Source organism: Echinops telfairi, unplaced genomic scaffold (genome assembly GCF_000313985.2).
Source record: "Echinops telfairi isolate 266 unplaced genomic scaffold, ASM31398v2 ScPeMD7_2573;HRSCAF=3158, whole genome shotgun sequence".
NCBI classification, from domain to species: Eukaryota; Metazoa; Chordata; class Mammalia; order Afrosoricida; family Tenrecidae; genus Echinops; species Echinops telfairi.
Genome location: NW_022106471.1, coordinates 983223 through 997292, shown reverse-complemented (window position 1 = coordinate 997292; position 14070 = coordinate 983223). Strand labels below are relative to the sequence as shown.

General features: G+C 51.8%; 1 protein-coding gene across 2 annotated transcripts in view; it reads right to left on the bottom strand.

Annotated features, from left to right (window-relative positions):
* ADD2 (adducin 2) overlaps positions 1-14070 on the bottom strand; it is a 63450-nt gene that overhangs the window by 43614 nt on the left and 5766 nt on the right. For both annotated transcript variants that reach the window (XM_045294157.1, XM_045294158.1), the window contains exons 2-6: positions 12522-12738; positions 9984-10122; positions 4534-4685; positions 4119-4199; positions 415-564 (exon numbers count right to left, since the gene is read on the bottom strand). In XM_045294157.1, the coding sequence (XP_045150092.1) occupies positions 415-564; positions 4119-4199; positions 4534-4685; positions 9984-10122; positions 12522-12704 (705 nt within the window). In that variant the 5' untranslated portion in view covers positions 12705-12738. The remainder of the gene's footprint in view (positions 1-414; positions 565-4118; positions 4200-4533; positions 4686-9983; positions 10123-12521; positions 12739-14070) is intronic.

The window sequence follows — 14070 nt, the reverse complement described above, 5'->3', positions numbered from 1 at the left end:
ATGGAGAGAATGAGCTTCCCACCTCCTCATCCCACGGTGGGTCTTTTTTCTCTCTCTTTACCTTGGCCTGAGTGCCAAGAAATCATCCTCAAACTATAACATGCTCAAACTGCTACTAGCTTGGGTTTGGGCAGCACCCCAGTGGCATAATGGCAATGCAAGGTCAGCGGTTCAAAACCACCTGTGGCTCCGCAGGCAGAAGACAGGCTCTCTACTCCTGTGAACAGTGATTGTCTGGGAACCTCACAGGGGCAGTTCTGCCCTGTCCTGCAGGGTCGCTGTGAGTTGGCATCAACTCGATGGCAGGGAGTTGAGTTTGGGGGGCTTATGCCTTTTTCTCGGGGAAATGGGCAGCAGGTGGTGGGCTCTGTGAGTGACTTGCAGGGAGGCGCGAGCCTCAGGAGGGCCACTCACCGCGGCCGTGGCGGGGGTGTGCAGGTGGATGATGCACCGGATGTCGGGCCGGGCTGCGTAGATGGCCGAGTGCAGGCAGAAGCCTGTGGTGTCCACCGGGAAGCAGCTGCTGCCCTTCTCCACCACCTCACCCAGGATGTTGACCTTCATCTGCACAGGGGAAGAGGGAGACAGACAGGTGTCCACAAGCTGGCAGGCTCCACACCCCCCCCTTTAAGGTGGGTCTGGTGCCCCTTCTACCTACCTACGACGCCCCTGGTGTTGGGAAGAAATACAGGGTCCCGGGTTACATGCTGGGCTGTGATCCTCATGTCGGCAGTTCAAAACCCCCAGCAGCTCTGCCGGGGAAGGCCTGGGATTTCTACTCCTGAGAACCATTACAGTCTCCACCCGCCCACAGGGGGTCGCTATGGAGTCAGCATGGGCTCAATGGCAGTGAGTGGGATTTGGTTTTGTTGTTTGGCCCTCAGTGCGCTCAATCTAATGGGGAAAAACAAACCCATAGATAAGCAGCGTGTGGTTAGCTATTCAGCATGGAAAGGCTAGAGAAGAGTTTCTCGGACGATGCTGTGCACAACCAGCACCTGCAGGTCTCTTTAAAATGCAGGTGCTGGCTCAGTAGTCGGCGGTGTGGGGGCTGGGAGTCCATGCTCATAGCGAGCTCCCACCTGGTACTCTGGTACCTGTGCTGTTGGTCTCCCAAAGGCTGAGCCTTTGAAAAGATATACATTTGTTTCCTTGACCATCCGCCACACATGAAAGTCTCATGAACACCCAATTCACCAGTTGCCCAAAAAGGAGGTCTTCAAGGACAGGCAGGAAGGAGTTGCTAGTTTGACCGTCTGCTTTGCTTTCCAAGGAGTTAAGGGTACTGTGATTGTAGGCTGTGCCCTCCTGTGTGTGCATGGACAACCACGTGTGCGTGTGTGGGCAACCATGTGAGCGTGCGTGGCTGCCTGTGGGGTCAAGAGTTGGGGGAAGACAGCCGTGCTGAGGGCGGTCAGCGGGAGGGCTGGCCTGGCGCCCACAGCTGACCCAGGCTGTTCTCTCCTTCCACGAGTGACTTCACAGAACACTGTCAGCAGGAAAGGTCACTTTGTGGCTGTGAAACAGCAAGATACCAGACCTCCGCTTAGTCAAGCCTAAGCCTAGGCCAACACAAGAGCCCCGAGCAATCCAACAACGGCTTGTATTCCCTTTGCTGGCTAGCCTGGGCCTCGCTCCACTGCGCTCCCCCCCACAGCCAGAGAAAAATGATTCACATGCCCAAGGAGAGAACCATCCCTGCATCCTGACAGGGGCAAGCCCCCTTCTTAGAAACCTCCATGACTTCCCTAACACAGACACAAGCCCCAACATAGGCCCCTCGCTGCACTGTCTTCCCGATCCAGTTCCCCAGGGTGAGCTCTCCCGCCAGCTGGGCAATCACCCTCCCTCCCTGACTGATTGCAGGCATCCCAGGCACTGACCAGCTACACCACAGTTCCTAAAAACCACCCAGTGCTGGTCCTTGGTTTCAGGTGCTAGGGGCCTGAAAGTAGCACAGGAACCCGTCCCACCATTTGCTGTCCCCACGCCCCTGTTGGGGAGCTTGCTCAGACAGTCCAGATGGGAGGCAAAAAAGAGGGAGGGGGCGGGTAAGGACACACAGCAGAACACCATTTGCTTAAACAGAAGCATTAAGACGTCAATAAAGCCTCTTCCACAAAATCTCAACGTCAGTGACCTTCGCAGCATGAACATGACCTCAGAGTTGCCTGACCCCTGGAAGCTGCAGCAGCCCACTCAGCTTAGGCACGTCACACCCTGGGGGTCCAGCGCTGACCCCTCCTCAAAGGTGGCCTGCTCTAAGTTTCCTCCCTGGGGTGGTCTCTTCTGCCTTCCTGGTGCGCTCCTTCAATGCCTAGCCTGTCCTCCCTCAAGAATCTTGGCAGCCTCACGGGACAGCTAGTCTCCATACAATGACTTTGCACAAGTAACAAGAGACACTCGCTCTTGTGGGCACAGTCTGTGGGCACCGCTGAGGTCCACATTGTCAGAAAGCAGCTCAGTGCCAGACATACTGCTTAGTGAGTGGAGTATAAGCCACTCTCTGGCCTCTCCTCTTCCCCACCATTGCCAGACTCCCTGGTGCAGCGCAAGAGCTGCACCTCCAGCCACACACAGCAGCGCTGAGTCCACTTAGGCTTCCTGGGCCTCCCAGGCCAGGACGCCCCAGCCTGTGCCTCGAGGCCAGACCTCTGACGCTATGGTGTCCAAATGCAATGGACTTCGCCTCTTCGAAGTTCCACAAGCTCCTCAGACTCAACTCCATGCCCCGACTCCACAGACCACTGGGTCCTTGCAAAGGCTTGTCTGGCCCTGCCTCTGCTCCTGCAGTGGAGACAGTCCTGTAGGACCCAGATCTCCTCCCTGGCTCACTGGGAAAGCTCCCAGCCAGTGGACCTGCCATCAGCTTGCTGCCACACAGCTGTCAAGGGTGCTACTGGTAGTGAAACCTGTATCTCATTGCTGAATGGACGTTAGTGGCTCTGCATGTCCAATGGAATAGAGCCACATGTCCTGCCAAGGCATTCCGTGTGCTTTGCCTTCAGGCCCGTGTCCCCTTCCAGCCACCCACTGGGAGCTTGGATACCTGAGCCCAACTCAGCCACGTGCCTGTCCTCCCCAAAGCACAGAGCTCTCACAAGCTATACGCCTGCTAAAACCTCACCCCACCCCCAGACCACCCCCTGCCCTCCTGGTCTAAGTCTGCTGACTCTTGACGGCTCCTGAGACTACACTCCGGCACCAGGGTTCACACGAGAAGCCCCTTCCTTCACCCCTCCACCCACATCAGCACACTGGTAGGGCAGGGGGCCCTTCCCTAAGCCCCGAGCCTCCTTTGTCTCTATCCAAGCTCTCTTCATACTGAGATTTAGTCACTGACTGCCTTACCTGTCTCCCTGAACCCTAGAACTAGGGACTCCTAGAGGACAGAGCCCCTGTCGTACTGGTCTCTGTGGCCAGGACCTATGTGATTGGCCATGCGCTCTCAAGCACCAGCATGCTTTCCTGTCTGGAGGCCTGGGAAGTCCCTGAGGTCCCGCCCCGCGCCACACAGCAGCCTGAGTCTCCACGTGAGCTCACCTCAAGCCTGCAGAGCCAACACGAGTTCCTCCTCCCGCAGGCGCAGACCTGCCAACCACAGCTCACCTGTCTAGGAAAGGTGGGCTGCTTCCTTCCTCCCACCTACCATCTTTCCTGATCTAAGCCAGTTTCCTCAATCTGTGTTCCACACCTAAGAGGGTCAGGAGAGCAGACAGGGATCCGGAAGCTACCTGTAACGACCCCCAACTGGACAAGTCAGACATTGCTTTGAGACAAAACACCGTCTCTAGGACAAAGACATTCTTCCGTCAACAAGGCCCTCACAGCTTCTGCAGTCCAATCCCAGGCTTTGCCACCTGGCCCATAAACCTGCACTGGTCATCTCAGCTGGCCCTCACCAGTCTCACCTGCTGCCTGCACTCACACCTGGCCTCCTGGCTGAGTGGCACACTGGGCACTTGGTTTGTTCTGAAAGTCACGTGTCTTCTCTGTCCTATCAAATTCGTGCTCTGTGAGGGGGAAGGCAGCCTTGGCTAATGGGGAGAGGGTCGGTCACTGTAGGGGAGATGTCACCTTAGCAAGCAGTGGGCTGAGAGGCCCTGGGTTCTACTCACCAGACTGGATGCTGTCACTTCACTGCAGGAAACTCCCTTTGGGCTGATGAGGAAATGGTCCTGCTCCTTGCTGACCCGCAACTGGAGGAAAGGCACGGGTTCTCAGGGGCCATGGAGGGGAGGTGTCCAGGTCCAAGGACACCGCTCCCTGAATCAATTGTGCCTTCCTCCAGAGAACCCTTCTCCCCCAGCCCGTGGAACCCATCTGTGTGTGGAGCCGGGGACATGGAGCTACGAGAGGAGCCTAAAAACGGTCATGGGGAGCCCGGGAAAGGCACCACTGGACAGCGCTTTCTCGGTTAAGTGGCTGCAGCAGTTGGAAACCCTGGAAGGGCTTCGTGCATCCCAGCCAATGGCCATCAGCAGTGTCCCGGCCATGCCAAGGGTGCGGAGTCCCCCGTGGGCCGCCCCTCACCGTGACGTAGGTGTCGCTCAGCTGGGCCCAGCCATAGATGTCCAGGAGTCTGTAGACGCTGCTGATCTTGCACCGCATGAGCCGCTCACCCTTGGCCAGGTTCAGGGAGTCTGCTGTGTGGAGGTCGTTGATGGGTGTCATCATGGAGAAGTCTGCAGGGACAGTCCAGCACTCAGGGATAGGGGCTCCCAACTGCCCTCCCTGTCCTTGCCCAAGTCCTCTCCAAATCCTCACTGGCACTACAACTACACAGAGACGTGTCTAAGCAAGGAAGTCAAGGTTCTTTGGTTCTCAGGACAGAGCCCTTATATAAGGAGGAGGGAAAAAACGCAGAATGAGTATTTATGTCCAATAAAGTCCTCTGCTTATTAGGGTAATGATGGCATTGCTTTGGGTCATGTGGTAGTTACATAATCTTCTGTCAACTTGAGAAGGGGTAGAGTCTGGCCTGTCAATCAGGTCATAGCTCGATGATCTCATTTGGAGGCACCACGGATATAAACAGCTGACTATGGGGCCAGATACACACACCCTCTCTCTGCTTCGTCTTCCTCAGCAGTTCTCAACCTGGGGGTCGCAACCCCTTTGGGGGTCGAATGACCCCTTCACAGGAGTCGCCTAAGACCATATTTCTGATAATCTTAGGTACTGAGACACCGCTCCTCTATCTGTCTCCAGGTGGGTCCACCCACATGCAGGCACGCCCACATACAGGGTCACCACAACATGAGGAACTGTATTAAAGGGTCACGGCCTTAGGAAGTTGAGAACCATTGGTTTTCCTGCCGACAAGACACATGGAGCTGGACTAGAGCCCTGGAACTAGAGGAGCCATGTGGAGGCCCACACCAGTGCTGAGATGCTTCCACCGCCACTGGATCCACAAAACTTTCCACCCACTGGCCTGTGATCTTCCTGCATTCGGCATTATTGCATGGCTGCGTGAGTCTGAAGAGGAATTTATAGACTGGTATAGAACATAAGGGCTAATATCGGACTTATGAACTTAACCTGGACTGGGCTGGGATGTTTTCTCAATATTCAATTGCTCTTGAATATGAATCTCTTTCTTATACACATGAGTGTGTCTATGGATTTGTTTCTCTAGTCTACCCAGACTGACACAGGTCAATTTAAGGCCACACAATGAAGGGTGTTCAGACTTCTAAGCTTGCCACAAACTCTACAAGTGGAAACTGAATAAAAAGTCATAGTACGTTTCAGAGTCCAAGAACAGGTATATTTCATCAGTGAGTGTTAATGAAGACATTACTACTCATTGGACCCGCTGTGATCATATCATTTTAACTGGATCGTGTAAAATCATAGCTTTCCCCTTGATTTAGAAACAGGGCTAATCGCCAGGTCAGCCAGCAAGTAAATCATCGTTTTTTCTGATGTCACATCTCCCAGAAGTCAGTGTGTCGGGTTGGCTGAAATGCCTGAGGCCTGGGATAAGGCGTGTCTGCTTCCCTGCTAGGGAGGTTTTGGTGGTGTGGATGGAATGGGGAATGGGCCTGGGGGAGGTAGGGGCTTGACAGTCTTGTCTTTAGGACACCCAGAAGTCCAGGAGCTATGTCCACTCGGTTCCATTACCCATGATGCCCCTCCCTGCTCACCTTAGGAAGGCAGAACCTGGGATGCAAGCCTCGGCATTCTGAGCACTAAGTGTCAAGGGACCAGTAAAAGAATCAATCAGAAAGGATTCCAGTTTAAAAGGATGTCTGGCCAGGAGCTTCCTGAGGCTGCCGTTCCCAGCTTCCCACTGAAAACTTTAATGGGATTAAAATGCTCTTCAGAAGCTTTCACCATCCCAAGAAACCTCACTGCTCCACCACGTGATGCACGTCCGTATCAGGCTTGTCATTAGCCAAAAGGATGAGCAAACGTGCATTCGATGGGTGCAAGCAGAACAGGTCTCGAAGGATGCCACATCAGGGCCTGTGCAGACTGCTGTGGTGCACGCACCCCAGGGCATGTTGACAAGGACCTCAGTGAACCAAGGCCCAGCGAGACCAGCGAGAAGCCTGACATGAAATGCCAATAGGTAAAATTCACCAAGCTCGTCTGTGAAAAGCTTAAACTAACGCTGGAAACAGCACAAAACAAAACCCAGTGACTGACAAAGAAGTACCCCTCAGGCTTGAACTCACGGCACTTGTTACCTCCTCTCTCCACAGCCCCTGATTCAGAAATCCTGGGTCTCTACTGATTAGATAACATTTGTCCAGTTGCAGAAAACGAAAAAGACCAAAATGAACTAAAGAAAAATTATGAATTAATAAAGATGAAGGTGAAAAAAAATGAGCTAGGAAACAGAAATCTTTGTAGAGCCAATCATCGAATCTAAGAATTGGCATATGTGAGAAATTCTGTGGACACACATCTAGAACAGCCAACAGAGAACAGATAGAAATATACAATATCCAGAGTGCTGAGATGACATTGCAGCGTCCACAGCAGAAACTCTAAATGGTACAAGTATTTTAAATGGCTTTAATCAATTTTCAAAAATTTCCATGAAACTGATTATTTTGTAGAAAATGCATGATCAGAATTTACTCAGGAAGTAACAAAATGAATCAAAATTCTGGCTGGAGTTAGAGGGGAAAAAATCCCCCCAAACTGCCTATAAAAATGTCCTAGACCTAATTTAAAAAAAACAACAACAAAAACACCCACTGTCATCAAACTGATTCCAACTCACAGCAACCTTATAGAGAGTTTCGGAGGCTGTCAATCTTTACAGGAGCAAGCACACTTCTCTTTGTAACTCAGATTTGGCGGGGTGGCTGGTGGGTTCAAACTTCCAACCTTTCAGTTGGCAGCACAGCACCTACCAAACAGCGCCACTGAGGCTCCTGGCTTCATTCATAGACAATATATCTTGAAGAATCAGATATTTCCTACCCCATTTCAACACCATCAGGGCAGAGCAAAGGGTGAGGCCACCCTGAATCACAGGATGAAATCAGAGCCCTCATACCACTGCTGCACAAAGAGGGTCAGAAAACGAACCGCCGACCAATCTCCTACGTAAACATGATGCAGAACTCTATCGTCAATGCCTAACAGATCAAACCTGGAAAGGGATTGTTTTTTAAAGACTGCAGTGAGGCCAGGAATGATTTATTTACTTCAGGGATGAGAAAAAATCCAATATTCAGAAATCTATTAACGTAGTTCAATCCATCAGGCTCAGGGGAATAAAGACAAATAATGCCTTAGATGTATTTTGTGAAATTCACCATCCTTTTCTGAAAAGAACCTATGGTAAACTCGACTAAAAAGCCATGTCCCTGACATAATGAAGAACAATGGTCTCAAAACGCAAATGACAAAAAAGCATCCCCAAGAAAGACAGAAGCAAGACAAGGATGATTACTCTCTAATCTATTATTAAACACTAGTCTGTGTGTTCTGATAGCTGCAAAGAGGACACTGGGAAAATAAGCCAAAGGGTAAATGTTGGAACACAGAAGGCAAAATTATCATTACTTACAGAGTATGTGATTCTCTACACACAAAACCCAAAGAATTAAATGAGATGATATTAGAAGTTAAAGAAGAGCTCAACAAAGGCATAGCTTAACTCTATCCATATACATTATTTTCCCTAAATGCCAGCTATAACTAAAAAGAAAATAACCAAAAGAGGATTCATTTAAAATAATAAAGTTACATGAACTATATAAGAGAAACATACTAAGAAATCAGTGTGAACCAAGAGATTAGACTTTAAAGACTACGAGGAGGCAAGGGATGGGGGCAGGAACAGGGAGAGGAATAAAATGGGAAATTCCGGAGGGAGGGAGGAAGAATGGGGCGGGACTGGGGGGAGAAACAGAACCACCTTTATGGGGAGTGGTTAACAAGATATTATTACTGATTTCATGTGCTGAGGTGGGCTGTGTAACTATATAGCATATGAGTCTTTAAATGAAAAACAAAACCAAAAACAAAAAACTACAGTGAAGAGAGTCCCATGAGAGAGAGGGAGAGAAAGTAAAACTGAAATGGGCTTGGAGTCTTTAATAACAAACAAACTGGCTGCCGGCGAGTTGTTGCCAACTCATAGCAACTTCTGAGTTCACTTGAAACACATGAAAAAAAAAGGAGTGTGAATACTATAAAGATAATAATTAAACTTTTCCCGTGGGCATTAAAGACTACGTAACTAAATGAAAGACACCCTTTTTAATGAAAAGATCTGAAATTCACTCCTGCAGATAGTCTGGGACACTCTGCTAGGGTGGCGAAGTGAAGTTGCTTGGTAGGGCTCTTCCATCCACAGATTTAGTAAACAGCATGCAGATCAAGTGCAGAGGGCTCTACCTCGGGAGCTGGTCAGTTTTGTCATCTCTCTGGGCATGAGAGAGCCATCTCAGAAGCACAACTGGAGAGGCCCTTGACCATCATGACAGCGGAGCCACGAGCAGAGCACGTACGAGATCCTTGTCTAAAGAGGCTCAGAGACCACGGCACCAGGGCCACGAGCAGCAGTGCAGAGGGCAACACCATGACCAGGAGGCTACGTGGTCTCAGAGACGCAGGCTTTCTGGCCCATGGAACAAGGGAGAGGCCAAAGGACCACGTGGCTGGGAGGCTAAGGACCAGCCCCTCTCTCATGTCTCTAAGAGACAGGCCTGCTGGCTGAGAAGAGACACTGCTAGGGACCAAAGGGCTGTTTCCTCCCTGTTATCTGATCCTTACAGTTTAGTGATTTTCCTTCCCTTTTCTCCATGGTTCCCCTAATTTTCTACCATAACCTGATATCAATCTGATATTTTCTATATCTTACATGTTTTATGTCTACGTCTTTTTATAATCTGATATTTTTTCAAAGTATGTGGGGAGAGCTTCCTAGTCTAGGAAGATGGGGTCATGCATAGTAACCCTGGCTCCCTCACTGTCCAGTGGGGCATGGAAACCAGCTGTGAGGGTCTTCTGTCATGCCAAAACATCAGCCCCAGGGAAGGGGGGAGAGCAGCCTGGGGCAGGCTGGATGCCACCAGGACATGAGGGTTGGCCTCGGTTCTTTCCCCAGAGCTAGAATAACAAGTGACGGGGTCCTCACCCTCATCCCCTGGGCCTTCAAGCAGGGAGTAGGGACAGAGACCTCGACTTGCAAACCTACTCCTTGGTCTACTTATTGGGTTCAAATTCAGGCTGCCCCCACCCTCCCAGAGCCACGGAACTAGAAGCTGGTTCTCCCTTAAGTCACCTGCCCCTCCCATTCCTGACATCAGGGATAAGCCTCCCGTGGGTCTTTAATTTGCAGCAGCAGTAGAGGCAGATACCTCTCTGACTGGTGCTGGGTTCCCCAAGGCCTGCTAATGCAACTGCACCGCTCTGTAGCCTGGCAACCAGGCAGCTCTGACAGCTCCTTCCTCTCCACCCCACCCGGCCCTCCACCTCTGCTCCTGGCAGCTCCCCAGCCGCCCACGTACTCATGGAAGATGTTGGGAAGACTGCATGGGAGGTGCTGGCCATGAAGTCCGCGATCTGCCGCAGGGCCCAGATGTTGGAAGAGTTGTTCCCCTTCTTCATCTGCTCCTGGATGAGGCCTTCCAGCTCCTCCCTGAAAGACTGAAAGCAGCGCCCCGAGGGCTGGTCCCACCACAGCCTCTCTGGGGCGCCCACAGGGTCTTCCAAGTGCCATGTCTCCTGGGACACTGGCCAAGTGCACTGGGACCTCCCCAAACAAGGAGATGCTGAGAATGGGTCGTGTGTCCCCATGACCTGGGGACAGTAGCCCCGACCCCAAGGACCCTCACACCAGAAGTGGCAGGCCTTCACTTCAGAAACAAAGAGACCGTTTAAAAGCAGAACTAACAGTATTAAAAAACATGTCTCCTTCCCTCTACGTTAGCCATGTCTGTGGCACTGGCTGGTAAGTGTTGGGTTGCTTAACCACAAGGCTAGAAGTTCAAACCCACCAGCTGCTCCTCAGGAGACCTCGAAAGCTACCTGCTTCAGGAAAGACTTACAGCCTCAGAAACCCTGTACCTGGTCCTGGAATTGACCTGATGGGTTTGGCTTTGGGGGATGGCTCCTCTGGGCCCTGGTCCCCTCATTTGTTTAACAAAAGGGCAGGAGTTGATCACGCCACAAATAAGGAGCCCTGGTGGCACAGCGGTGAAGCACTCAGCTGCCCACCCAAAGGCTGGTGGTTTGAACCTGTCAGTTGCTCTGCAGCAGAGTGAAGATCACAGTCTTGGAAACCCACAGGGGAGGTTCTCTCTGACCCACAGGGTCGCCACGAGTCAGAGGCTACTGAACATAAGCAGTGGACGTGTGTGTGTGTGTGTGTGTGTGTGTGTGTGTGTGTGTGTGTGTCTTCGGGGCCACAAATCATGCACTGCTGTCTACCAGGTGGCATTGGGACACCAAAACCAAGCCAAACTCACTGCCATGGGCGCTGATTCAGTAAGACTGAGCAGCACTGTAAATCTTTAGGGGAACTGAGCCTCCTCTTTCTCCCATGGAGTTGCTGGCAAAGTTCACTGCACCACAGAGAGCTTTCTAAGTGTTGGTGACCCTATGAAAGGATGGGGAGAAGCAGGCCTCCTCCCAACCCCATCTCCTGCCTGACTGTGAAATCTACTCCATCCAGGCCTCAGAAATGGGCTGGGGGTGACTCTGTCACTTCTCCCACACCTGCCATCCCTCCTGTTGCACTCTGGGAGTTTGCCAGGACTCTTCACCTCACAAACCTGAGGAGCAGTTCCACTCTGCACACCTGGGGTCATCGGGAGGGGGTTCAACCCCATGGCAACTAACAACAACAACCTATTCCTTCAGGGTCATGAGTGCAAGGTCACCCCAAACTCCAGACCCACCCACCTCAAGGTTCCTTACTTGAGAATTGGGCATTCACTGTGTGGTCTAAGTCGGGGTCCCTATCGCATGCTCTGCCTCTTGATAACCTAATACCAGCCAAGCCAGAGATAGATGCCCCCCCCCACCTGATTCCACCCAGCAGGCACCTGTGTATGCAGTCTCACCTGGGGTTTCCCACCTAGAGGGCCACGCACTGTTTCCTGAGGATCCCACTTCCCTCCACAGAACCCCCAATCTTCCTCTTCTCAGGAAGCCTTATTTCCACACACCGTGCTACTTGGTGGTCTGTTAGACCCACACTGAGCCATGTTCTAGGATGAGCTCTGGACCCACACCAAACCAAAGCCCAAACTCGCTGCCATCCAGTCGATGCCAACTCCTAGCAACCCCAGAGGGCAGGCTAGCGCTGCCCCTGTGGGTTGCCGAGACTGTCACTCTCTACGGGAGAAGAAAGCCTGGTCTTTCTACAGAGGAGCAGCTGTGGGTTTCAAAGAGCTGACCTTGAGGTTAGCAGCCCAACACGTGACCACTATGCCACCAGGGTTCCTTGTACCCATGACAGGGGCTATTGATTTACTGTATGTCCAGAGGGGCAGAGGAGGATCCCGGCCCCTGTGCCCTGCTGAGTCCTCCACTCTCCCGATCTCCTGGGGCTTCCGGGCCCTCTCCACCCTTATGTGTCCCAGCAGAGAAGTCCCACTTTATGGGGTCTAGTAAAGGGAGTCCCGAGCCTTACACTCGCAGGGGGCGGCCAGACTCTGGACACATGCATGTGTTAGTTCATTGTGAAGGATTTGAATGGGTAGGGAAGAATGGAAACTGAGGCTCAGAAGGAGCAGCACAGGAAACTGAGGTGCATCTTCTGTCTCTCAGAGCCCCCTCCTCAGCCCCCTAAAGCCAAACTGGCCGCAAACTGACTCTCCCCAATCCCCCCCACAGAGTAGGAACAATCCGAAGCCACGTGGCCGGACTGTCTCCATCCGCTTGCTTCAACTGCTACCAACCCTGAGCAAGCAGGAAAGCCATGCCATCTTTTAGGTTTACCTAGATGAGCCGCTGCACGCTCCCCCTCAGGTGCCGCCCCCCATCATCTCTGCGCCCTCCCCTGACCCCCACCCTCTTCCACCTTCGTCAGACCCACTCACAGGGCTCTGCAAGATCATGGTGACGCGCTTCTTCTGCTCCATCAGGTTGAAGTCCTGCCGCAGGTCAGCGGCGCGGTTCCGCAGGCGCAGGTACTCAGGGTCCTCCTCAGAGAAGCGCTCCAAGTACTGCTGCCCCTGCGGGGGCGGCGGGGAAGCAGCGTCCGGGGCGGTCTCTTCGCTCATTTTCTTGGTGCGTTTGCGACCCACTCCAGGAACCCTGTGGAGAAAGGAGGAAGGTGGGGGTACAATTGAGGCAAGCATTTCCTTCTGAAGCTATTCCCAGAGCTTCAGAGACACCGGCAGCCACTTAGGCTGCCGCTCATTGTGAGCTCTATAGGACCGGCTAGAGCATCATTATCCCTTGCCTTACTTCATTAGGATCCACGGCCATCCGCGTGTTAGAGTCCTACTGTGCTCCTGGGGTTTCTGGGCTATAATCTGTATGGAACTGCCCCTGGGGGGATTCCCAGACTGAAGGTTTTTACAGGAGTAGAAAGCTCAGTCTTTCAAAATCCCATGAAGTTGGCTGGTGGTTTTGAATGGCTGACCTTGCAGAGCGCAGCCCAAAGAGTAACCACTACACCACACATGGGCATAGAGACCCCGTGCTATAGGGTCTCTATGAGCCAGCATGGCAGTGAGTTTGGTTTGAAGAGTTTACTCTTTATGAAAGTAGTCTGGTGCCTCTTGGTGGGTCCAAACCACCAACCTTCCACTGGAAGCCAAGTGCTTAGCCAGTGTGCCAACAATTAAAACATGATTAGATCAAGTAAAGACGCTGGTCTAGGGCCCTTTCTCAAATATCTGACCAAGTGGCAGTATAGCTGGAGTGGGTGCCCATGTAGGCACCTGACCTGCAGACCTACTGATGTATACCTAATGGCATGACCCTAGTGGCTCAGCCTCCATCACTCAGTCACTCACTTGCTGCCCTCGGATCGATGCTGACTAATAGCGAAAGACCCTACAGGACAGGGTGGAACTGCCCCTGTGCGTTTATGGGGCTAAAAAGTCTCATCTTTCTCCTTTGGAGTGGCTGGTGGCTTCAAACTGCTGACCTTGAGGTTAGCAGCCCAATGTGGAAGCACTCTGCAGCCAATACTTTATGTAAACTGTAAACCCTTCAATGAAACTCAAATCAAACCAAGCCCCCTGCTATCGAGTCGAGTCTACCTCGCAGCCACACAATCCAGGGTCTCCAAGGCTTTGGAAGTCTTCACAGGAGCAGACAGCCTCAGTTCCCTCCCAAGGTGTGGCTCATGAGTTTGAACTGCAGACTTTGTCCAGCCCTTACCAGAGCTCCCTAATTAGCAATCGTACAATACTGCTTGATGTGGTTGAACTATGGAATGTGATGATATCCGTCAGAGCTCCCAATAAAATGATTTAAAAATAATAAAAATTCTCCAATAAGCCTCCTAAAAAATTGGTGGTAAATTCACAAATGACAACTTAAAAGAGAGAAACATAATTACTAATATATGGAAACCCAAACCCAAACTTGCTACCATCGAGTCAATGCTAACTAATAGCAACCCTATAGGACAAG